The sequence below is a fragment of the Electrophorus electricus genome, chromosome 8 (assembly GCF_041902795.1).
Source record: "Electrophorus electricus isolate QZ-2024a chromosome 8, ASM4190279v1, whole genome shotgun sequence".
NCBI classification, from domain to species: domain Eukaryota; kingdom Metazoa; phylum Chordata; class Actinopteri; order Gymnotiformes; family Gymnotidae; genus Electrophorus; species Electrophorus electricus.
Genome location: NC_137504.1, coordinates 11,010,877 through 11,037,500, shown reverse-complemented (window position 1 = coordinate 11,037,500; position 26,624 = coordinate 11,010,877). Strand labels below are relative to the sequence as shown.

The 26,624-nt window shown below is 46.3% G+C and overlaps 1 protein-coding gene across 2 annotated transcripts in view; it reads left to right on the top strand.

Moving 5' to 3' along the window:
- Positions 1-26,624, top strand: part of adamts2a (ADAM metallopeptidase with thrombospondin type 1 motif, 2a) — a 40,220-nt gene that overhangs the window by 7,960 nt on the left and 5,636 nt on the right. For both annotated transcript variants that reach the window (XM_081719387.1, XM_035527297.2), the window contains exons 3-16: positions 3,709-3,877; positions 15,855-16,057; positions 18,644-18,727; positions 19,193-19,349; positions 19,544-19,649; positions 19,923-20,066; positions 20,825-20,957; positions 21,705-21,818; positions 21,931-22,076; positions 22,398-22,573; positions 24,202-24,335; positions 25,334-25,457; positions 25,846-25,926; positions 26,427-26,590. In XM_081719387.1, the coding sequence (XP_081575513.1) occupies positions 3,709-3,877; positions 15,855-16,057; positions 18,644-18,727; positions 19,193-19,349; positions 19,544-19,649; positions 19,923-20,066; positions 20,825-20,957; positions 21,705-21,818; positions 21,931-22,076; positions 22,398-22,573; positions 24,202-24,335; positions 25,334-25,457; positions 25,846-25,926; positions 26,427-26,590 (1,935 nt within the window). The remainder of the gene's footprint in view (positions 1-3,708; positions 3,878-15,854; positions 16,058-18,643; positions 18,728-19,192; positions 19,350-19,543; positions 19,650-19,922; positions 20,067-20,824; positions 20,958-21,704; positions 21,819-21,930; positions 22,077-22,397; positions 22,574-24,201; positions 24,336-25,333; positions 25,458-25,845; positions 25,927-26,426; positions 26,591-26,624) is intronic.

Sequence of the window (26,624 nt, the reverse complement as noted above, 5' to 3'; positions counted from 1 at the left end):
AACCTCAGCTCCAGCAGTAGAGCTTTTTTGCTGGACAACATAGCATTACATCACGAACTGCGGTTCACACAAAATAGGCAGAGTATCTGTTTTTCTTCAAAAGAAAGAAGCAGCCATAGGGGACTGTTTCTCAGCTCTTGTGTCATTCTTTTTCTTTTACATTCTTGCCATGTACAGTTCTTTTCACAACATGTAATAGTGATGACATGATATATCACCACCTGACATGGTATGTTAGACTGATTAACTCTGTCCGTCATAGTTACCATGACGGAGTCGTGTGTATTTGTCCATCATGACACGCATGTCTCAGTTTTATCAATGAGGAGGGGCGGGCCCCTGCTTCCTTTTTTAAACATCCAACATCCGCCATTGGCCTACTGAGTTAGGGAAAAGGCCCACTGCTTATAAAGTGTTAGGACAGGCCTCAGATCAGCACCTCATTCAATAATGTTTCCCCCACATCTCTCTCCAGCCACAACCCACTCCACCTCGCTCATGTAGCTCTGCTTACTCTCTCTCTCTCTCTCTCTCTCTCTCTCTCTCTCTCTCTCTCTCTATCTGTCTGTCTTTCTCTCTTTCTCTCTGTCTGTCACTTCGTCAGCCTGTTTCTCTCCCGCTTGCAGAATGTGCTCGACCTGTTGGAATAATGCAGTCCCGATCATTTCCAACGTTTGAAGGCGTGGTTCTCTTGGTCACATCCGTTCTAAGGCACACTTTTTCTGGCGTTCGTATTCCCCTCCAGATTAGCTGTAATATTCAGTAGGGAGATTGAATTTCTATTGAGTTCTATTATTACTGACATAAACATCCAGCACAGGTTGCCTAGTAAGGGGTTATATTTTTGGGGAGGTGGGAGGGCATTAGGTGAAATCATGTTTAACATTACAGCGTTAACTAAAAAGGGGAACTGTACAGAAAGACATTTTCCAGCGATCTGGATATCATTCCACAGTAATCTAATGCCACATTACCTTCTGTGAGATGAGCAGAAGTTTGAGACCTATCTTGCAGAAGCACTTTGTTGCATTTGACAACGAGAGTCCCTCATCTCAGTTAGCAGAGATATGCTTCTTGGCTTTTTCTCTGAGACCCTTACCTGTCTCAGAGAATCTGAGCAAATTGAAGAGCCAGAAGACCGCACAAATTTACTAACATAACATACACACACATACACACACACACACACACACATACACACACACACTACTCCTTATCTTAAAGAGGGTTACTAAACAGTGAACGTTCTCTCAGGTACAGCAAACTAGGACCAGTCTACTGGTGTGGGATGGTGCCATGGCCCCAGAGTGTTCTGCTGAGTACTCTGCTCTTTCTACTTCTAACAAACAAAACATTAAAAAAAAAAAACCCGGGATCACTTCCTCATGCCTGTTTGGAAGGCCAAATGATAGGTATTTCCATTAGGCAAGCAGTGGCTTTCTTGGATGGGATTTGATTTTCAAATTAGGAGCTCTGGAGCTATCTCTAAGCCTTCCAAATGGAAAGAATTAGATCTCTAAAGCCCCCAACATGTGAAGTTACTGCATAATTTAAAAAAAAAAATCACGTCAAATGTATAGGTTTTCCATTCCTGGTGCACTAAAACGTTAGCAGTGTGTTGAAACGGCAGCTCAGGTCAAGGAATAATCCATCATTTTTCAACCTAATCTCCGTCTACTGTGGTGTATAGGTTGCACGCCATAGACAAAAATTCTGACATCTTACCCTGTAGTTAGAAAAGAACAGAGAAACTTGTTGACAACATGAAACGTATGAAATAGTTTGACAACTGCCCTCAGGCTATCATATTCTGCCTCATTTGCCGCTCCTTTCTGGAGACACCCGTGATCAACCGACCACGCAGCCAACTCGTACGTCATCACCAGAATACGAATTCTACTGCCTGTTGGCTGCTAATTGCCACCTTTACTTTGCCCTGTGTTCTTATATATATAAATAAGACTTCTGATTAAGACCCTTGTGCTATCGTTTCTTTTTCGCGTTGATTGCCCTACTGTGTTTGTCTTTGCCTGCTCGAATAGATTTCATGTCTTGTTTATGGATCCCCTTGGTTTGTCTGTCCTGACACTTTATAAGTGCGTTTGGAGTCAACAGATTTGTCCATTTTAACAGGGGACACAGGGAAACACAAGGCAATTATTGTCCATAATTGAACATACTCTACAAATGTGGTAGATAAAGGTAAAAAGACAGAGGATTCCTTAATGGTTCCAGGTTAGGAGTCAGGAGAAATGGATAGAAACAAGAATTGGTTTAGATAATTCGCACTCTCGATGATTAATTAATTAATTAATTACGTAAAAGTAATGGCAGTTATTCAATTTTGATTAAATAACATTTTGACTTTAAGGCTATGCTGTAGTATGTCACAAGTTTTGCTTTCGTCCACTGATGGCAAAAATATTCCTGTCTTGTGGGCCAACACCTTACTTACACCCTTTAAAAAGCGAGTAGCATGGCCACACTTTGAGCCTCTTATTCCCTGCCCCAGCAGAGAAGGCTGGGCAGTTCTGAATTGGCGAGTTTTTCTGCGGAGGACAGAAATCTGCACTTCGCGTTTCTGTCAGCGCTTTTCCCAGGAACCTGTGACTGAGTGTGACGGCTGATCCCTAGGTACGGAGGTGTCCATTTATGCAGCGCGCGGGCATTTCCTCCGTAATGAACCCCCAGGAGACTCGACTGAAAGCGAGGGACGAGGCAGGGGCAGCTTTCTGGGGGGGGTGGGGGGCAGTAAGCTAAACGTCCACCTCAGCGGCCTGGCCCTGGCTCTCTGTATAAGCCGGGCTTCTTCGGTGAGGACCGGGGAAGCACCGGCACAACATTAAAGAGCCGCGCTTCAAGTTCCCTTCGAGGAACCTTTGACATTACTGCGTCGTGTTGAATAGCCGAACTAATATGGATATTGATCAGGGGATGACTCCCTGATTGTCTGGTTTCTGCCAGGGAGAAAGCCAAGAAGTTGCAGATACCGCGTGCGGATAGGTCCCGTCTCAGCCATTTGATCGATCAGCCTTATAAGCGCATGTCTCTCTCTCTCTCTCTCTCTCTCTCTCTCTCTCTCTCTCTCTCTCTCACTTGTTCTCTTTTTCTCTGCTTGTTATGCGACCGGCGCCGCGGGCAGTGGAGAGCGCCGTGTCATTCACATAGACAGCCTCGACTAGATACAGTGAGAACTGAGCAGGAACTGTCAAGCATATCGACCTGTCAGTGAGTTCTCAGTAGAAGACACATTTAGCATTGATCGCGTTTCACAGCTTGAATTTCCTCTTTCTATCTTTGACCACCAGCTTTGTTTTAATTGTGTCAACACAGGGAGCTTAAATGGCAGCAGGACTGCAGTTTCTTTGGACGTATTAATATCGCTCTGCGTTTGCTCATAGCTGGTAGCGTCACTGGGTTTTAATGATGGCTGCTGCTTGCACACATGATTTAAGTGGAGAAAGAGAACCGATCGATTCTGAGATCAGGTTGCCCGAGGGCTTCTACTGAAGCCACTGAAAATATGATATAGTGGACAAACCAAAATAGATCCTGTAGCTTTCCCCTTTAATGGACCTTATGCGCAAGCTTTGTAGATGTGAATGAAATATTCTTTTTTTTTGCTGTTACTCGTCTTTGGCCTTTCTTCTTTTTTATGTTTATCTCTCTCTCTCTCTCTCTCTCTCTCTCTCTCTCTCTGCCTGTCAGGCGGGGATGATCCGTGCGGGGCAGGAGGAGTTCTTCATCGAGCCGCTGGTGAGAGGGGGCGACGTGACAGGAGAAGAGGAAGGCGGAGCCGGACGACATCACATCCTCTACCGCTCCTCTGCCATCAAGAAGCCAGCCGCCGCTCCTGTGGACTACGTCCATCCCAGAGGTCAGGGCTGGTCATCATCTGACAGTTCTACTGAAGGCTGTTTCCTCCTGCAGGGGTCATTAGCGGAATACTGTCCTGTTGAATGTGCCACTACAGTCAGCTGTATGCAGTAATGTGCGGCAGTGTGATACATGGAGAATCTTACATTTGAAAGCGTGTGAAGTGATCTTCCACAATAAGGTTTTCAGGAATTTGAAGTGTTGCCTAATCCCTAGCAAATCTATTTATATTGATTTTCTCAAGTATCTTAGCAGTCAGAGGTTAGTAGTTACAGCAGCAACAGTCAGGATGGATTTCCTGAATAAGCCAGATGGCTCTTCTCGGCCTTCACAATTTAATTATCAAATGGATCACAACCCTGAACCTTAGTTCAGTTCAGGCCTCTGGTCGCTGGGGTGCTCTGGTCGCTGGGGTGCTCTGGTCGCTGGGGTGCTTCCATGCATGCATTCTTGCCCCCTCCCCCCACTGTTTTGTTCTCTCTCTCTCTCTCTCTCTCTCTCTCTCTCTGTTGTTCTGTTGTTCTTTATTTTTCTCTGTCCCTCTCTCTTTCTGTCCCTCCATTTCCCTCTCTCTCTCTGTCTCTGTCTCTCTCTCTCTCTCTCTCTCTCTCTCTCTCTCTCTCTCTCTCTCTCTCTCTCTCTCCTTTGTGCACTGTGGGGGTGAGGTGTGTGAGGAGGGGTGAGTGGTAGAGGTCAAACCTCTCTATGAGCAATTCCCAAGTCCAGCCCGCTGGGTTGAGACAGAGAGGTTGACAGGTTCACGGTGCGATGAAGTCACTCTGGACTTGCGTCCAGTCTTCTGGGTCGTTTATCTTGAAGGAAAGTGTACAAACAAAAGGAGGGCTGTTGTAGGCAAGACCTGCTAGCTGGAGTTAAACGCACACACACACACACACACACACGCCACAGAAACACAAGCCATAATTATGCTAATAGATAATGTCATTAGCTATTAAAGAAGTCTGTTTAGACCTGATCTCAAATTATGTGTAATAATTGTTGCAGTTGTTAGATGAAGTCAGATATAGTTTTAATTATGGTCTTGCTTTTGAGAGTCATACGTGGATGTTTTGCCTTTGGAAAAAAACATCTCTTGACTTTGGACTGTTTTGTCCAAACCAAAAAAGAGCAGTCCACTTTTGGAGTAATTGATCTCACTTGTTTTTTCATGTGTGACAGTAATATATATTATGCCATACAGATGTTCTATTCTTTAGCTCACTAGACTAGAAGAGCAGTGCATGCCTTTGCGTCATGGAGGTACTGTGCTGCTCAACATCTGTATCATAGCAGAGTAGACATAACATTTCCTCTGGCTTACAATAACAAAACATCTTGTTGTGTGTGGAGGGCTCAGCAGAGAGCCCAGGTTTGACTCAGTGAGTCTGTGGCTGCTACATATGTAACATATGTGCGTCTGTGCCACTGTGTGTGTACGCATATGCCTGTGAATGTGTGTGTGTGTGTGTGTGCATAGACATGCATATCTATAAGCCTGCGTGCGCTCTTGTGAGGGGGCGTGCGTGTGTATGCGCGTGGGCGTGTGAGTGAGCGATGGCCGAGGCTCATATTGAAATCCAGCAGAGACGTGTTGCAGCCAAGCCTGGACTCAAGAAGCCAGTGTCTACGTGGCAGACTTGATGGGATTTTAAGCCCCGCTTGGCAGACATGAAGAGGGCAAAACTTCAGAGTTACTGTAAAACTTGTGGAGGGGAGGAGTGGGAGAATGAGAACAGTGACAAGTCAAGCCTTAAGAATGCCATTGTGTTCTGCCTACACGTAGCCATTACTCAGCAAACCTTGAAGGGAAACCAATGGGATTTTCTTCGTCTTTGTTTAGGCTTTTCCGTCCAAGTGGTTTGGCTGCATCTTTATCTCCCAGGCATTGTTTACCGCCCTGACCTTCAGTCACCCTTTGACACTTGGAAAGACTTACAGTCATAGCTCATTTAGATTAAATTATTTGAGCAAAAAATAAGCAAATTCTGAAATGGAGTGATTATGTATAATTTTTGTGAAATTTACTGTGCATGCCTCAGATGTCTGTAAATCCTGGATGCACTTTCAGCATGGTTTAAACTCGGGGAAATATTGCTAAAGTATATTGGGGGGGTTGCAAGCTGACTTGCAGAACAGAAAAAAGGACTGTTCACCACCGATCCTCCAAGCTGCGAAAGAGGCTCTAGCTTCTACAGAACTGGATCCTCACTGCTTCTGCCTTGACTTCCTCACATAACATCTCTTTTAACATTTTGTGGAACACAGCTCAGTAGACAGTCTGACATATATTTACTGGCATGCCTTTTATCTTCCCCTTACTTTTTGATATTTTGGAGGGTTACATATGTATTGTGTGGATAAAATATGTAACATGGAGAATTCAAATGGTTAAATATGTAATGTGAAGGAAATAGTGATGTAATGAAATATAGGCTATGAAAGTAAGAAAATATGTAGTGTATTTAATAATGTGTTATAGGCTGTGTATTGTGGTAGCTCAGTGGTTAATGTACTTGAATAGTAATCACAAGGTTGACTGTTCAAGCCCCACCACTGCTAAGTTACCACTGTTAGGCTGCTGAGTAAGACACTTAACCCTCAATTAAGTTGTAAAAAATGAATGTAGTATAGGTGTAGGGTACCTAGTAATGAAATATAGGCTATGTAATATAGTATATGTATTATATCTAGTAATCTAGTATAGACTATATAGGCATAGTATATAGTATATGTAGTGTATCTAGTAACAACATAGGTTATGTAGTATAGGTGTAAAGTATCTAGTAATCTAATGTGTGGTGTAGCCTATGTAGAACAGGTAGAGTGGATTTAGTAGCATAATATTTACTATGTAATATAGGTGTAGAGTATCTATTAACAATACAGGCTGTGTAGTATATGCAATGTAGTATAGGCATAGTGTATCTAGTAATGTAGTACAGTCTATGAAGTATAGTAGTGTATCTAGTAATGTAGTACAGTCTATGAAGTATAGTAGTGTAGCTAGAAATGTAGTATAGGCTATGCATAGTGTATCTAGTAATGTAGTATAGATACACTATGCCTATGTACTATAAGCATAGTGTATCTAGTAATGTATTATAGGCTATGTAGTATAGGTGTAGTGTCTCTAGTAATGTAGTATAAGCTATGTAGTATAGACATAGTGTATTTAGTAATGAAGAATATGTGTAAGGTATGTAGCAATATAATATAAACTATGTAGTAAAGGCATAGTGTATGTAGTAATGTAGTATAGGTTTCCTTATAGTCTATAAATCCACTTTCGGATTTAGGGCAGACAATTAGTACGTAGTGGAAAATGTCATGAGTTGTCACATGTCTCCATCATAAATATCAGTCTCTGAGAAAGTGATAAATAAACCATAGATCAAAAAACCTTAGAACAAGAAGTCAGATTCTTGAAATGAATGTCATTCCTGTCCATATGAGCTTGTGTGGGTGTGAGTGAGATGCATATGGTTTTCATTGAAATATCTCCCAGCCTCGCAACAACACTAGAGTTGTTCTGCTTACTAATCGCCTTTGGCATGGTGGGGTGTTTTGCAGGAGTGTGGACTTCCTCCAGAAATGCTCCTCTGCCCGTCTCTCTGCTCCTCTGCCCGTCTCTCCGCTCCTCTGCCCGTCTCTCCGCTCCTCTGCCCGTCTCTCCGCTCCTCTGCCCGTCTCTCCGCTCCTCTGCCTGTCTCTCCGCTCCTCTGCCGGTCTCTCTTGCTTTTCAGCCCTGTCTCCAGATGGTTCCCATGCAGAATGTCTCGCACACACCGTGGCTGCAGCCCTGCAGTTCTGGCTGTAGCGCTCAGCACCACTAACTCCACTGGCCTTGCTTCTCCAGAGCGGGCTGCAGAGTTCGGCACTGTAATCACTGGCGTTCTTGCACAAAAGACAGTGATTACAATTATTTTCCTGGCCCTGTGTTTTGGCGCGGAGCATCCAATTGGGGGGTGTCCGTGCGCGTCATAAAGACTGAAGTCATGGAGCGGGTTTTATTGAATGGCTTTGAAAATCAGCTCAAAAGATTCATGGTTCATAGTGGATGGAGAGGTGCGCTCCACACTCCCACTTAGCCTGCAGTATGTGCACTGTGTGTCTGTGGGTGTGGTGCGTGAGTTCAACTTCAAAACGCAAACTCTGGTGCACACATCATATACTTACGTTCTGTCAAGAGCTCCAGGAATGTATGCTATTAAGATGGTGTGTAAGAGATGTATTTTCCTGCTTGAGATCTGGAATAAAGAGGTTCAATAATATGCATTCTTACTGAATTACATTTGTGTGTTTTAAGAATGGCCTGTGTTTCTATTTGTGACATGTCCCCTCATGTCCGTCCGTCCCCCAGAGCTTCATTTAAAGAGCCCCCCCGACAAATACAGACACAATACACATTTTGTTTACCACTGCAGTTGTTTTTGATGAAGCCTGTAAAGATGCTGACAGAGGAACAAAGCTTACAGGAGAAAGAGGTATGATATTGGTCATTAAATTAACAATACGGCTTGGTTCTTAGAGTTTGTATTTGAAAGTGTGAATTGCTTCATTTAGTTCAAATATTAAATTATTTTAAAAACCTGTTCATACACTCTTAGAGAAGAGGTGCCATATACAACCCTTTGTACATAATCTGAATATTTTATGGGTGCTTCCCACTGACTTGTAATAGAGATCAGTGGATCTTCCCCCCCTCACCCCCCCTTTTTAAAGACTCTGTTCCAGAGAATTTATCCTATTACACTGGTCGGCAATTCTGAACTGTTTACACTGGGAGTGGTAGTGCTAAAATTTGCCTTATTCCACAAAATTCCATTCTTTAAAGCAAGCGCAAAATGGTTTTGCATAATAGCATACGTACTAAAAAAAAACTGTCTGCAGAGTTATTTTTATAGACAAAACAAAAACCCAGTTGATTAATGTGAGGATGGATGCAGTGGTGTTTGTTGGAGCCTAGCTCTACTCAGCTGCTGAGAACCTCACTGTTGCTGTCAATTCCTGAGCCACTGCTAGCTTTTTTCTTTGTTCTTATAGACCAGCAGCAGTTTATTTTTTCAGATTTGTTCCATGTTGATTTTCAGAGGCTGTTGCTTGAACAGTTACATCTGCCAGGCCTGCTGAAAATGCCAAGTTATGCATTTTGTTTTTACTCCTAAAGCCAGTGTCTGTGCATCCATCTGGCCAGTAATCTTCCTGGATCACCTCAAAAGTCAGATTTACTGTATGGAGTCATATATATACATACTCATGTAATATCAAGTTAATATTTTCTCAGATTTTTCTAACTTTATTAATGGAAAATGAATCAAATAATGAGTAATATTTCTGAAGTGTGCATGTTTCTAAATTTGTTGTAAATTTGTGGTTCAAATATGGCAGTGGAATCTTAAATGAAAAGACTAAAACACTGTAGTGTAAACACTTCGATTTCCCAGGGAGAGCCAGTACCCATCATCCACACCGAAACTGCAAAACTATTTGAATTTTAGAATTTACTTCATCCAGATTAAAGTTATTCATTCAAACTGTGATGACAACTTTGTTCTGGTTTATATCACTTTTGTGCTGACTATCGTATGTGCCAGGAGAACATGCAATGTGAGTCTTGTCACAGTTCGAACGTCCCCCAAAATCACCATATGAGCTAACCAGTAAGGGAAAATGGACATTTTACACTATACAGAAAACATAGCTTTCAAACCTGGGTTATGTAGATATTTTTTCCCCTTAAGCTCTCTAACTTCACTGCTGCCATAGCAACAACTAGAAATATAAACATATACTTCATCAATGCAATGGCCTTGCAATTCCTTAATTTCGATGGTCCAAAGTGTTCAAACGATCAGAAAGTCTTCTCTTGGTTTCTTTGAATTATAATTGATTATTATATCTCTTGCAGAACTGCAGTGCATTGTTAGATTGTCCACAGAGAGCAGTGGTCATCATATTTTGATCAGATAATGAAACACCCTAGCTTACATGAGTAGAAACTTATATTCTGACTAGAAACAATTATTTCCCATTATTGACAACATGGACAATAAAAATATTGTCGACAAATTTTAAGTGGAGTACAACCAATTGTGAATTTAAAACCTGAATGCTGGAAAAGAAGCAAGGTCTTTAGATTTTTATTGAAGAAGACAAATATGTCCAAAATGCTTTTACTGAACAAAAATCATTTGTTAGAATTTCACGTGCCATAGATAACATTCCAATCACATAGAGATTACTCACCATAGTGGCTGCTAAACCAATCAGCTGTTTGACCCACTGCAAAGCAACTGGGCTACTATATCTGGAACTGTCCATGGAAGGAGTAGAAGAAGAACAAAGGAATGCCCAGACAAGCAGAGGCATAAAATATTGGAAGAAAGAGGATATGGCTGGAAGCTGTGAACAAGAACAGGATAAACCAGAGAATGAGAGAGACCAAAAGGGAGATGGGAAAAAGACAACCACTGACAGGTGAAATTGTAGGATTGTTTGACATGGAAAGGAGTGGAGGCAGGCTACAGTCTTACCCAGATAAGCAGCCCAACAAAGCTTTGACAGTGTTGTTGACCAGAGTCTTGGAAATAATTAAGAATAAAGAAAGTGAAAAACTGGACTTAGTTTTGGAATGCATGCCAAAACCAACACAGAAGAGTGAAGAAGCTCCAGGAACGCATTCTGACTCGTTTCTTTGAGCGGTACCACCATTGCAATCCAACAGCTGTAGCCTCTGTGGATGTGGTGCACTTCATGACCTGTGCCATGATGCTGCTCAATACTGACCTCCATGGTCACTATGGTGGCATAAGAAATGTCCTGTAAGGACTTCTTGAGAAATCTGAGGAGGGTGGACAGTGGTCTTGTTTCCTGAGAAGCTGTCCAAACAACTGTATCATTCAATCAGAAAAAAGAAACTGGAATGCAGCAAAGATGATGATGACTGTGAAAATTTGGTCCCAGGCAAGACAGACACTTCTGTGTCCACAGATGTCTGCTGCAGCTCTGCACAGCACTCAGCCACTGTCAACAACTGCAATGCTGTTCATAAAACTGGCTACCTGATCCGTAAAAGGCTCACAGACAAGAACGGCAAGAGAAGAAGAAAGGGACAGAGGGCATGGAAGCCATTTTATGCCATTCTGAAAGGCATAGCCCTGTTTCTGCAGAAGGAGCCATACAACCCCAAGGAAGGCTTGTCTGAGACGTATCGCAAGAATTCCATCAGACTGCACAATGCCACAGCTTTCCACGCTGAGGATCACAAAAAGAGGCCCAATGTGCTGTGCCTGAGGACGGCAGATATGAGACATTTCTACTTCCGGTCTGAGAGTGAGCGAGAGCTGATGTCCTGGGTCATGGCCATTAATGGCACCGTAACCTGTAACTCTGGCCCTTCACCCCCTGCTTCTGTGGGCCAAAAAAAACAACCAACCCACTCCTTTGTGTCCAGAGCAGCTCGAGACTGGGGAGGTTGAAAATTCATTTGAATTTTCAGACATATTTGAGTTATCTGAGTTGTTTCGCTAAGAAGTCCAAGGAGAAGCTGATGATCTGCCATACCATCTATTTGGAGCTATTACGTGAGCTTGCTCGTCACGACCATGATGGCGAAGATCTAAATGGGAAACATGGGGGCTGCGTGTCTCCTGTGTATGGTGGACTGTGAGCTGCTGGGTGGTCTTATACTACCACCCTCTGAGGTTTCCAGTGTGAACCAATCAGAGCTCTGTGACCTGTCCGTGTGCTTGGCTGACCCGCCTTGATCACTCACAGTTTTCATTTTCCTGTCTAATAAATATAGACGTGTGTTTCCTTTGTCTCTTGGATTTATCCTCATTTCAGCAAATGATCAGCTAAATAAAGCCAAAACTCACTAAGTGCTTTTAACACATTCGTATTTGTAGCTGTGCTACAAGTACTGTTTCACCTCTGTCTGACTTGTTACTGGCAGATACTTTAAAAGCTTAGACTAATGACTCCATCTTATTTGAAGACATGCATTTAGGGACATGCCAGATAAGCTATAAATTGTATCTTTAAAAAAAATCAACAAATACAACTGTAGAATCAGTGCATGCCTAACTAATTCCTTATTTTGTTTATTAAAGTTAGCATTACTGGATTAATGTATACAGAACTATAATTAGTGCACATACATATAATATATATAATGTATATGATTCAGCTCACAAGGTATTTTAATGGGCTTCATGACAACAAATACAAAGACCAGATCCTATTGTGGTTGAAAATAAGCAGATAAGTGGACTAACTGTAAATCTAGCCAATAAGACACCAATAATAACTATATATACAGTAAACAGACACAAGACACTATTATCTAAGCGTTGCTAGAGTCAACAGACTGGCAAAGGATTCTAGGCCATCATAGAGTAAAATACTAATAGAATAGACAAAATATCAACCAATGTGCAGGAAAATGTTTGTGTCGCTTGGCAACGGTCCAGTCCCAGTCAAGTTGTGGAACTATTTGTGTTGGCGGAGCCAAATATTATTAAATAAAAAAGCGAATCATAATGTGGTGTCAGTTATTACTGTGAACTAATAAATCTACTGTTGTACACAAGTAATGCCACACTCGAAATTGTGCTGTTATACTTAATGTCAGTGTGGTTGTAATCGTAGCCATGCTAATATTCAGTAACATAACTCCCTCTCATGTGATGTTGTTTGTGTAAATATTATGGGCTTGGTCTCGAACTGCACGCTATTTGTGGCTGTTGCGCACATCATTTCTTACAGGTGGTTGATATATCTGCTGGTTTGGGATGTCAGGTGTGAGAATATTCTCTCAAGCATAAACTCACCCGCTTAATAAAATGTCCATGCATATTTACACGTGTATTAGTTACCAAGACAGCAATGGAATCACATCATTAAGAATGTCAAGTTGAGCACACCCCTGCGTTCTGTTTGTGGAACACCATGTGTTCCTTTTCCTTCTTTTTTTTCCTCTCTCCTTTATTTTAAATGCTAATTCATCACTGCTGTAGAAAAATGCCACCCCATCAATCGCGGCCGAGAAGCGAATATTGCTTCGAACGCATTCAGGAAGCGAAGCCCGAGTTCACTGAACCTGAACTGAGCTGAACAAAGACGCAGCCTCTGTTTCAGCGCAGCGTGTCAGGACGCAAGTCTGCCCGTCCTGTAGCGCTCTATTTTTACACTTTCCCCGAGTACACGGCAGAGCACGGAAGCCTTTTACCCTTGAAATACGATGAGCGCGGCGTTTAAGTGGATGTCCGCTGACATCGTGATCCCCGGTTGACTGTGGACCGATGGTGGTGGTGGCGGCCATAGGCCTCGGGGAACCGGATACCCTTGCATGTGGCATGTGGGAAGAGAGACTTCTGATGTTTAATGTTCTGTGATCAGTTATTTAGACTGAGCGCATCGCGCATCACAGAATCGGCCAAACCACTGCCTTGTCTCCCATTGCATGCTGGGTCTTGCAAGCAGATTGCTTTTTGTTCTGCGTGTTCCCTGTGGATTGCAGGCCAGGGCAGATAAACCGCTGACACTGTCAGGTGTTCCGAGTCATGGCTTTAACCTTTAAACCCCGGTGAAGTTCTTACACTTGTCTCTGCCGTGAACTACGGGGAGAGGTCAGATTCACGCTAATGTCTTGCTGTTAATAGAGCATGGCCTTGCAGTTTTGCACGATGCTCTAAATTAGCAATTTGTGAGGTTCAGGGCTCTGCTGGGACCCACGAGTAATAAGGGAGGTATGCGCAGAGATCAGAAAGAAGCAAACAGATGACTCATGTCTATCAGAGGGGTATCCGCCTATTCAGTTAAACAGCACATCTTTTCCCTAGTTTACCCTGCACAGTTTTATTTAAACACTTCAACATGCTTCTTTGTAATAGGTCTGCTTAGCGATGACCTGATTTGAACCGCACTGTTTCAACGCAAGGCCGGCCACAGCCCGTCATAGGCTGATCTATTGCAGAGGAGCCCATAAATCTGGAACTGGAGTTGTGGGGAATTGTGGGGAAGTGTCCTCACTCTGTCCTTTATCCCTGCCTCACCTCTCCTCGCGTTAGCATCCTTAGCAGAAAACATCTCACTCTTAACTGCATTTATGGACTGCATTTACATAAACGACCCCCAAAGCCCTACACTCGGGAGGCACGGCTGATTTGTTATCCCCTCCTCGGCGTCAAATCGACCCCGGCTCCGTTCGAGCAAGGGAGCCGAGCGGGTTTGAACATCGGTCTAAACTACGCTAAACGGCGTGCCCCTGAGCGTGCATGCTAAAAAGCTCACACAGTTGGAAATGTATGAGGACCGGTTGTGAAAATCCAAGTGCTGATTCATTCCAGAAAGGTTCCAGTTATGATGCTTTTATTCATGAGGTGCTAGCCGCCTTCTCGCATTGTTCGCCGGGGTGTGAGCACAGTCTCCCCTGCCGTGGGAGTTCTGCACACAGAACCTGAAGAATCCTGTTACAATGTTTTCTGCAAATGATCTGTTAAGTTATTAAAGGTTCATACTGCAAGCATGGATCAGGTTATATGTTGAATTAGTTGCTTCCCTGTGATTATTAAGGTCAAATATTTCTTCTTTTAATGTGCGCACTCTTGGGCATGTGGTGTATCCGCTGGTGGGGATAATGCTAACGTCTAGATCCACACTATGGGAACTTCTCACCAACAGAAACGCCCGAGATCACTACAGAACAGGTTCACTATTTTTTCAATACCTTATTAACAGGACTGTTCCCCTTCATGTGAATTCAGAATCTCACGTTGTTTAAATGTAGTCCAGTGAGGACTGGACTACAGCCAATCTGGGTTATTAAGCCTGCAAAAATCCAGATAAATGTCATTCTAAATAACGGGAAACTCAGTGCAGATAGACATAATGAAACATCTGAAAAAGTCTCAAACCCTGTTTTCTGTCTTCTTTTTTTTTTTTTTTTTTAAAATCTTAATTTGTGTGGAAATTTTGAAATGATTGGGATTTACTGTGGCTATTGCAACTAGTTCCAAAAATGTAATGATATATATTGGTACAGTATTATTAAAGCCTTCTGTTATTTACAGCATATTCTGAGTACACATGGAGTAAGCCATCTGGGACTTCACTGCATGCAGTTTCCAGGTTTTATCAGAGTTTGCGAAAGCTTAACTGAATGGCTCATTGAGCTCTGTGCGATATGGGTTGATATAATGAACCTCCTTCAACTGCTTGTTTTGGAGCTGGGATTCAGCCGCTCGCAAATGCAGTCAGATTGTCGACATACGTCGTTTTCATCGCAGCACGTGGTCATCTTTTACGAGAATTTCTTGGTTTATAGCACTCTTCTAACAGAGAGGCTTAATGGAGGTCAGGGTCAGGTAAGTGCATTAGATGGCCGGAGCTAGAACGGCCCCAGACCGTGGGCCCTCTCAGGTAACTGCATCGCAGCTGTTTCTCCCATACACTCCCACATGCTTCACCGTGGAGCCGGTCTAGGGCCAAGCACATCAGTGGAGCGCTACAGTCCCCTTGTCCAGGCTTCCCTCGTCCGGTTTTGTACTTTAGTTTCTCTCTGGTCCTCCATCGTCAGGGACGGCTGGTTTGTTTTTTTAAATTCATGCGTGCTAATCTGTTTAAGTATGATTTTTTGGCAGAGAGGGAGAAGTGTTGAGCAAGAGTTTCTTCTGTTCATGTATCAAGTATCTGAGAGAGAGAGGATCAGCAAAAAAATCAAGCTTGAAAGAGTTCACCTCTGTTTAGATGACCGCTCAGCCGGTGCAAGTGTGTTGACATGCTGTATATATCGCATTATCGTAATACGTTAAGCTTGCTTCTCTTCACTCGCCTTGCCTCGTGCTTCAGTTACACGCCAGCCAGTTTGAAGTCATTCGCGTGGATGTTTCGGAACATGACATCAGTCCTGTCAAAAGGTGTTTTGGACTCTGTCTGACGGGCGGGTGATGTGTGTGTCCACGTGCGCATCTCTCCAGGTTCGTTCCTGGGCGGTCTGGTCGGAGCAGAGGCAATCTCCAGCCAGTTCGGGGCCAAAGCCAACGCCAGCAGACGGGTGCGCAGGCAGTCATCCCAAGATGAGAACTTAAACATCGAGGTGCTCCTGGGCGTGGACTGCTCCGTGGTGGACTTCCACGGCCGCGAGCACATCCAGAAGTACCTGCTGACCCTCATGAACATCGTAAGTTCCTCGGACCTGCACACTGGTCTTTCCTCCGCTCTCCCCAGATACATTTTAACAAGCGATGTCCTTCAGCTCCATCACTTTCTGGTTCATCGTCACCTCCGAATCACACTCCGGGACGAGGTAGCTCAGTGTTGGATTTCTGGAATTACCTTTCACACCTGTTAGTCTACGATGCCGCCAGCGCAAGTTTTTGCAAGCCGCCGTGGCTCTCAAAAACTTGCTACGGCACTGTGTGTTGCTTTAATCCGGCCCATCGTGTCATCTCAGTGAGACAACAAACCAGCTAGCGCTGAAATTGGCACCGCCGCAACCTCAGTGTAGCACGCGGCAGGGCTGAACAGTAACACAGTGGGCATGCATGTCTCTGAGTGAGAGACATGCTGACGAACACGCATCCCTCTGCCTGACAGCTGCTCCAACAGGGCAAATTCCACGCGCATGACACAGCGTTTCACCCGAAGGATTGAAGTGCCCTGGATCCATAGGCAAGACTGGACTCGCGGTGAACCGTGAATGGGCTGCGCTTTTTGAAGCAGTCTGCATCTCCGCGGTTGATTGATGTAACTGTTTTTCTCTTTCAACCCTTTGCACAACATCCTGTCTTCTCTCCACTGCTATTCCTGCCCTACTCCAAAACCCCATGTTTCCACTCTTCCTCTGTCCCCTGTACTCCCTGCCCCCTGCGGGCCAGCCCGTCTCGGCGCTCCACGCGTGCCCCGGGTTTCTGTGCCGTCGCTCTGTCGCTTAGCAGAAGACGAGCTGGGCAGGGAGACCTTGCTGCATTATTAACTGGGTCCTAATGATTTGCTGGCACTTCGGCCTAGTGCTCATCAATTAGCGACCTGCTTGGCGGGCGGAGAGCCGGCGGGGGCCGGCAGAGCTGGGCCGGCGTCCTGCAGGGGGGCTAGAGACATCCGCGCTAATGAGAGGCCTCTGCTCTGCCCGTTAACGTCGTGCGTGTGTGTGCATGTGGGTGGGTGGGTGTGCATGTGTCTGCGTGTATGCATAAGTGTGTGTGTGTGTGTGTGCGTGCGTGCGTGTGTGTGTTTGCAGTGTGAGCACACCTCAGAGACAGACAGCGTGAGAGGATAAACAGGAAAAATCTGTGAAAATAAGGAGTGTCACATGTTGCTGCTAATTGTCGCTTATGTGTTAGGTTAAAGAGCTGTTACATGACTCCGGGGCGAGGGTGTGCAGTTGCGCGTGTGTGTGTGTGTGTGTGTGCAAGAGAGAAAGAGAGAGAAGAGTAGGGTAGTGTAGTCCATATGGTCCAGACTGAGGTCAGCAAGGTGTCCTTAAGAACATTTTGTCTCATTCTCAACGTTGCCAGGCAACTTTAATGACTGAGCATGTAAGGAGACAAACAGGAAGCGCTCCAATGCCCTATTAGACTCTTTATCACCACCTCTACCCACTACAGTCGTTACCTAATACCTCTCCATTAGGTCTAATGAGGGCTGGCACTAATTATAGCTATCAACTGTCTCATTTTGTTGCATTTCCAGCAACCCTGCAAACGTCTGTGGTATTGGCTATCACCCTTCCGTGAGTGAGGTGGATGGTGCTCGTACGGACGAGCCCCAGAGGGCAGTGCTTTCAGATCACAGTGATTAACTAGCACAAAGCTGAGAGGTGCTGCAGGATCTGCCACCTTTTACACCGTTATTTTCTCGTCTCTGCTGTCTGTCAGTCGTTCTCTTTTTCTCCCGGTGTCCACTCTTCCCTGATCACTCGCAGATTCTTAAACAGCCTCTAGTTGAAGTGCCATCCATCTGTCAGTCTGCGTGTGTGTGTGTGTGTGTGTGTGTGTGTGTGTGTGTGTGTCACAGGGCTTCATTGGTTTACTCTCTCTCTCTCTCTCTCTCTCTCTCTCTCTCTCTCTCTCTCTCTCTCTGTCTCTCTCTCTCTCTCTCTCTCTGTCTCTCTCTCTGTCTCTCTCTCTCTATCTCACAGACACACACACACACACACACACACACAGACACACACACATAGATACACACAAACGCAAATATGCTTGCTCACAGGGCATTTTGGCAGAGGTCCTGCACCTTTTCTCAAATTTCATCGGCGAATGAGGCAGGGTCAGGTGTGAGCAGAGGGAAAATGATATTATTCCTACTGACACACACACACACACACATACAGATGGCTGGCTTTCTTCAGAGGGTTTATTTTGGCTGCCTGATCTGTCCCAGGGGTATTATGATGATATCTGCATTATTAAATGATAGAAATCACACACAGAGACACTGCAGGCTTCAAATGTATTCTTTCCATCATGGCACTTTCCTTCGAATTACCCTGGCATGTAACGCACATGGGTAAGTGCCGTGCTGTCTCTGAGAATGCACACCTGTTCCCACAACCACCTTTAAGGGACGAGAAATCCCGGGAGGTCCAGGCTCAGGGTCAGCCACTAATTGCGCCCTGAGGTCACTGTGAGATTCAGAGCCCTGTCCGCATACCTCACGCAGCCCTATTCCCGAGACCAGTCGCTTAATTAAACTGCTAATCGCACTTCAGACGAATTGGATTAAGGCGCTGTCGCCATCGTTCTCTCCTCGACTCCACCCACAGGTGAATGAGATCTATCAGGACGGCTCTCTGGGGGCTCACATCAACGTGGTGCTGGTGCGGATCATGATGCTCTGCTCTGCCAAGGTAAGAGCGCATCCAAGGTGCAGCCCTCCAGTCGGTTTAGAACGTGAGTGCTTTCGCTGTGAAGAAGTGCTTTTGAAATAAAGATGAGAACCCATGTGCAATGCAAGCCCCAGAGCTCAGCGCAGTCTCACATTCTTTGTTTACGTTCTTTGGGATTTGGACGGCTCGTTAAACAGTTAAGTTGGCTGGTTAAGTTCGGACCGGCGTAGGTTCCGCAGTCATGGTTTTTTGGTTATTGTGTGACATCCAAAAACGTTGCTGTCGCTCAGTATCATTGATATCGGAGCTTTTTGAGAGCAGGCCTCAATTAAAACATCTAAATTCCATTGGTTGTTGTTATTAGGTTGGGGTTTCGTCTTGTTTCAGAAGGTGGGGCGGGTTTAGCAGAGGTTTGGTGGTTTGTAGCTGTGGGAGCATCATGCTCCGATGCTAACGCAGCTCCTGTGTTCCTGGTTCTTGTGCTAGTCCAAGGGCCTGATTGAGCCGGGGAACCCGTCACAGAGCCTGGAGAACGTGTGCCGCTGGGCGTTCCTGCAGCAGAAGGAGGATGAGAACGACGCCGAGTACCATGATCACGCCATCTTCCTCACCCGGCAGGAGTTTGGGCCCACGGGCATGCAGGGTACCGCCCTCAGGACCCACTTCACAGGACCAGTACCAGCACACGCTGGATATGTTTATGAAATTATATCACACATATACGTATAGTGCGGTCGCATACACTGCGTTCTGTTCCTTTCTCTTATTTTTGTATCTGTGTTTTCCCTGTGAAATGACTTCTCTTTTTTGTGTGTGTGTGTGTGTCTGTTTGTATAGGTTATGCGCCGGTGACTGGCATGTGTCACCCAGTAAGGAGCTGCACTCTGAATCACGAAGATGGTTTCTCTTCTGCCTTTGTGGTCGCTCACGAGACAGGACACGTGTGAGAAACGCCAACTTCTGGCCGCCGGCCCACACACACCTACTGCACACTCTAAAGGCAGTGCAGCGCAGCGCGACGGCAGGCCCGCACATGCTAACGCCCCGCACATGCTAACGCGCTCTGTGCAGCTCCTTCCGACACACTGCCACGGCCTTTTGTCGCGGCCTCCTTCCCAAAGTGTTTCTTAAATGTGCAGATCTGTCCCTGTAATGTGGAGTGTTTGAATGAGGGTTAACTGTTCTTGTGTGTGTGTGTGTGTGTTGGTGCGGTCAGGTTAGGGATGGAGCACGACGGGCAGGGTAACGAGTGTGGCGACGAGGTGCCCATGGGCAGCATTATGGCTCCGCTGGTGCAAGCCGCCTTCCACCGCTTCCACTGGTCCCGCTGCAGCCAGCAGGAGCTCAGCAAATACCTCAAGTGAGTGTCTCCAACCGCCCCACCCGCCAGCCCCCGCCCGTCCTCCGCCTGCTGAGCCGGGACCCCACGCCGCCGCTGGCTTGCGGCTGGTGAAGTTTTGAGGGAAATGTCAAGTTGTCGGCCGCGAGGTTCAAGCGGAGCCCAGAAGAAGATGGTGGCTCTGAGGGCATGGGTGAAGAAAAATGGCAGTAAAAGAGAGAGAGGCCAACTCCTATGAAGGATTAGGATTAGGAGGCCAACTCCTATGAAGGATTAGGATTAGGAGGCCAACTCCTATGAAGGATTAGGATTAGGAGGCCAACTCCTATGAAGGATTAGGATTGGGAGGCCAACTCCTATGAAGGATTAGGATTAGGAGGCCAACTGCTATGAAGGATTAGGATTGGGAGGCCAACTCCTATGAAGGATTAGGATTGGGAGGCCAACTCCTATGAAGGATTAGGATTGGGAGGCCAACTCCTATGAAGTTTTAGGATTAGGAGGCCAACACTTATGAAGGATTAGGATTAGGAGGCCAACTCCTATGAAGGATTAGGATTGGGAGGCCAACTCCTATGAAGGATTAGGATTAGGAGGCCAACTCCTGTGAAGGATTAGGATTGGGAGGCCAACTCCTATCGAAGGATTAGAATAATAGAAACGTCCAGCAGAGTTCCGACACTGAATAATCCCCTGACCTCTGTTCACACCACCTGGGCGCTCGCTGAGGGCTGGGTGGCCCGGTTACCAAACCTACAATGATGTCACCTTTCCCACAGCACTTACGACTGCCTGCGAGACGACCCGTTTGACCACGAGTGGCCAACCATGCCCCAGTTGCCGGGACTGCACTACTCCATGAACGAGCAATGCCGGTTCGACTTTGGCTCAGGCTACATGATGTGCACGGCGGTGAGTTACCCACACCCTCATCAGCAGCACGGCATGCCAGGCGTCTGTGCACCCCTCTATCTAACAGTGTTTGACGATACTAATTGGGTTAACAGTAAACAAAAGATGCCAATGTAGCATAACAGAAGCCTAAAAATATGGAATAAATATGAATGAATGACAAGATCACAAGAATGCTCCGATCAGCACAGGCCGTGACTTCCTGGCCTGCTGGTTCATTTTAAGTTCATTTTGGCACGCCCACTTGGCTTCTTATCAAACTGTCTTCATAGCTGCAAAAGGTGGCATGCACCGCAAAGCAGGTAAGGGGTCAGCCTTTGGTCAGAGAGGTGTCCCTCGTGTGTTCGACCCCTGCTTCCATTACGCTCACCGCACTTTCTGCATTACCCATGCGTCAGGATCGTGCTTTAAACGTGTGACCCCAAATGACCCTTTTTACGCTGTTCGATGTACAACTGCCCTGGCGCATAGACGAGCATACAAATGCGGGATCTCAGTCTGACATCGTTTTTGCCGCGTCTAAAGGCCGGCACAGCGGACATCTCCGGTTTCTTGACCGGTCGGTGTTTTCAGGCCAGCCGAGGGTATCCCTCCCTCCCCCGCTGTAACTGAGCATGAGACGTGGGTGCAAACCCGCCTCGCCTTCGGTTTGCACGGATGTCCCCGCATTGTTCCATGCTGCTTGGACGCCAGCCCTTGGCTTCGGCGGGCGGCGCGTGTGAAAGCGAGCGTGACTGTTTCTTTTAGTACAGCACCTACGACCCCTGCAAGCAGCTCTGGTGCAGCCATCCCGAGAACCCTTTCTTCTGCAAAACCAAGAAGGGCCCGCCCATCGATGGCACCAAGTGCGCCACAGGAAAGGTGGGAGCTATGCCGGCCTGCTGTTACACTAGCTCCAACCATGCGGCCTTACGGTTAGAGCTGTCCTGTTTATATCTCCCTCTCTCTCCCTCTCGCTCTCCCACCTTCACAGCACTGTTTCAAGGGTCACTGTATCAAGCTGACATCGGACATGCTGAGGCAGGACGGCCACTGGGGCCAGTGGACCAAGTTTGGCTCGTGCTCGCGGAGCTGTGGCGGGGGCGTGCGCTTCCGTACCCGCCAGTGCGACAACCCCATGTGAGTCCCGCTGCCCTCTCCCATGCTGCCGTCTCCTCGTGGGTTCGCCCTACGCGCGGAAGCACGCAGGGGTCGGGGCCGTGGGAGCCGTTTAGCCGTTGCGTGACTAAAAACAAGACAAATTTTGAGAAGTTGGTAACCCGTAGAGACCCAGGTAAAGACCAAGGCTGTTAATAATTGTTAGTAATTCGGCAGTAGACTCAATCAACGGTTAATCTAAAGCATAGAATGTAGAAATGTAGAAATGATTAGCTACCTCCCCAAAGGTCGCAGTTCTTGGAGCAGCGTGCCCCTGTGACGTCTCCTTTCCTGCGCTTACAGCCCAGCCAACGGGGGACGCACCTGCTACGGAAACAGCTACGAATTCCAGCTGTGCAACGTGGAGGAGTGTGACAAGGCCCTGGCTGACTTCCGTGCGGAGCAGTGCAGACTGTGGGAACCACACTTCGAGCACCAGGGGACAAAGCACCACTGGCAGCCTTACGAACACCCTGAGCGTGAGTTATTACTATTAAACTGTTTATTGCACATATATTGCGGGAATATTTGGGAATGGATTTACTGCCATTTCAAATGTACCTGTGGAGTGAAGGATAATCCGGAAGGTTCCCCCTGTCTAGCATCCTCCTCCACGTGATGGGATTCACCACGTGGTCTTATTTGTGTCTGTTCACGCACTTCCACGTGCTTTGTGTTTCGCTTTCATTACCAACGCCCACCATTACCACGGTGTGGCGTGTTTCAAAGTCCATTCAGTTGTAACCACTGTTGTTGGTTATCAGTTGCAATCACTGTCACCATTATGTTTTGTATTTGCTTTTAATCTCATTCACCGCGTTCCCGTAAGATTCCGATTGTGTCCTTCACTTCTCCTGCACACCACCTTGACACCGAGGTACGATGGTGCCTGGAAGGCTTCTTATCGTTTCGACCTGTTTCTGCAGTGCCGAAATGAAGTCTGATATGCATCTCTTCCAGTGCAAAACCTGCTACGCATTTGGCTACGACTGGCACAAGTCTAGGATCTCCCCATGTATTCCTCTCTGACTGGAAGATACGCTGAACGGATTCTGGTTTAAAAATAAAATAAAACTTTTGACTTTATTGTAGGTGAGCGGGATTGAAAACCACGCCAGGAGGTTTCAGCCTTTTTTTAGTTCTTCTGGAGAACTCATCGCCAGTAGTCCTCGAGCCAGAGCACAGTTTTGGGTTTCTGGTTTATATGACAAAAAAATGCGGAAGCTGTTGGTTCCAAACCTCGGCTGGCCCGATGTTACAGCGCTCGCATGCGTCAGCTCCAGAAAACCCCACACCCCCTCCCCCTTCTCAGCAAGTGTTGGGCTATCAGGCCATTGTAACTTCATTACATCATGTGGAACAATGACAAAAGCACTGGATGATGGAACTCCTGAGAACAAAAGGGAGCAAGTCTTCCTGGAAAAACGACCCCCGTCCTTGGACTGGGAGTGCGTGCGTGCGTGCGCGTGCGCTTTGTTTCAGTCTCTCAGGCAGCAGCGATCCGGGGGGAGAGCGAGAGAAGTCGCTGGAGCTAAACAGCAGAGCTCCTGTGTGGGACGGTGGAAACATTAGGGGAAAGCGGAGGGAGTGTTTAGCCGAACCTTAGGCGGCGTTTGGGGCAGGCGCACATGGAAATGTGATTAAGCAGCAGTCACATCTGCAGTTTCGCGCCGGGGCCGGATCGCGATCGCCTCAGACGGAATGTGATCGGCCGGTCGAGCGCCGCACCCTTTCCGTCCCACTGCGTAGTTGTGTCCTCGCCGCACTCACACACCACTGAGGCTGCTGGCTGTTAGAGGCAGCTTTCGGAGGACTGTAATAAAACTGTGTTGTGCAAATGTTTTTTTGAACTTAAGGGGCCTGGTTGTGGTGTGTATGAATCCAGTTTAGTCGATGTAGTTCAGTGTAAAGTTAAATCTAATATTTGCAGACAGCATAGAGACGTAGGGAAGAAGGGAGAGGATAACGGGACTAGTTTGATTTTGCTTCCCCTAGTTTGGTAACTGTGAAAACAGGGCACTTGGCAGATTTAGCTCATTTGGGATCTGCACTCCTGTTAAACTAAGGAGCGCGTTTTCCCCCCGTGTGTCTGTGTGGGTGCTGGTAGCCGAGGAGAGATGCCAGCTCTACTGCCAGTCTGAGGAGACAGGAGATGTGGTCTCCATGAAGAGGATGGTGCACGACGGCACGCGCTGCTCCTATAAAGATCCGTACAGCGTTTGTGTGCGCGGAGAGTGTGAGGTGAGAAAGGAATGTACATGTGCACGCACGCACAAAACACACACACAAACATGAGCACACACACACCAGACACACTGGGCCCATGGCAGAAATCCATCCTTCTCACCACTGATCGTACATTATCAGATCACAACTGAACATACAGTATCAGATCACCACTGCACATACAGTATCAGATTACAACTGCACATACAGTATCAGATCACCACTGCACATACAGTATCAGATTACAACTGCACATACAGTATCAGATCACCACTGAACATACAGTATCAGATCACCACTGCACATACAGTATCAGATTACAACTGCACATACAGTATCAGATTACAACTGAACATACAGTATCAGATCACCACTGCACATACAGTATCAGATCACAACTGAACATACAGTATCAGATCACCACTGCACATACAGTATCAGATTACAACTGAACATACAGTATCAGATCACCACTGCACATACAGTATCAGATCACAACTGAACATACAGTATCATATCACCACTGTACATACAATATCAGATCACCACTGCACATACAGTATCAGATCACCACTGCACATACAATATCAGATTACCACTGCACATACAGTATCAGATCACCACTGCACATACAATATCAGATCACCACTGCACATACAGTATCAGATCACCACTGCACATACAATATCAGATTACAACTGCACATACAGTATCAGATCACCACTGCACATACAGTATCAGATCACCACTGCACATACAATATCAGATCACCACTGCACATACAGTATCGGATCACCACTGCACATACAGTATCAGATCACCACTGCACATACAGTATCGGATCTACTCAGTTGCTTATTGTGACCTTTTGCCCCAGTGCTCTGTTTATCACTCACTCACACGGTGCCTTTGCACAACTTGTCCAGACTGGTCCAGGAACAGCAGACATGCTCTATAACCCATGATCCGCTCTTATTGTACAGCAGACTTAATTGTCATTGGTGCTTGTGCAGAAAGTGGGCTGTGATAACGTGATAGCCTCGGATCTGGAGGAAGACAAGTGTGGCGTGTGCGGTGGGAACAACTCCACCTGCAAGAACGTCACAGGACACTTCACCCGCAGTGCCAAGAAACCAGGTGTGCGCTGCGGTTTGTTTTCTGCCAGACTTCTGACACTTTTCCAGATAATTACACGAATGCGTTAAGTTAATGTTATGAGTAACAGTTTACTCCCAGTGTCCATTTCAGATAAAGCACCCACGTTATTACAGGAACCTTAGTAGGCCAGTGACTAATTGCTGCTTTTACAGTCAGGGGTTGTTGAACTGTAACTATTGTAAATATGCTGCTATATTTAAATGCTTTGATAACTGCTTTGTCTTGTCTGGATCTCTGAGTGGAAATCCCCTCCCTACTTCCTGATCCATATCTGTTCCTAGTTCAGCAAAAGCACTCATGTGTTTTGTTTTGTAGAATTTTTCCTCCAAAAGTGTAGTCTCCATCCTTTTCTCAAACGAACCCTCAGGTTATCTGAAGATCCTGGAAATTCCCAGAGGGGCGAGGCACGTTGTCATCAGGGAGTTTAAAGGAACCCCTCACATTCTGGGTAAGGAACTCGGTCTGTCAGGACACCCTCGCAATTCGTGAGAATGGAACCCTGGAGCCTGTAAATCAAGTGTCGGAGAGTTTGGCATCCCACTGCTTGTTTCTGACGGAGCGGTCTGGACTCTTCTTGGCGTTGAGAAAGTCAGAAGTTCCAGCTCGCCGCCTCAGTGACTGTTAAAACGTCTGAACCTGTGGGAAGTAGCACTTCATTTACATTTAGAGCTTTTAGCTGATGCTTTTATCCATAGCAACTTACTATTATGACTGAGTACAAGTCGAACAATCAAGGGTTAAGGGCCTCACTCAGGGGACCAACAGTGGTAACTTGGCAACAGTGGGGCTTGAACCAGCAACCTTCTGATTGCCAGTCGAGCACCTTAAATGCTGAAGCTCGGCGTAACCAGGCCTGTTCTTCAGTGCTCCTTGCTGAGTTCCTCCTTTTGTGAGTTATACTCTGTGAGGCATGGCCACCCTAAAAGCTGCCTGGTGTTTTCCCGTTAGCGGTGAAGAACCAGGCCACGGACCACCTATTCCTGAACGGCGAGGGCGAGTTTCCCGAGTCGAGGACGGTGATCGAGAAAGGCGTGCTGTGGGAGTACCAAAACGATGATGACACGGAGATGATGCAGACCACGGGACCGCTGAGATACGGAGTCGTCGTCATGGTAACGAGGCCGAGGGGGCGCGGCAGGGCTGGTA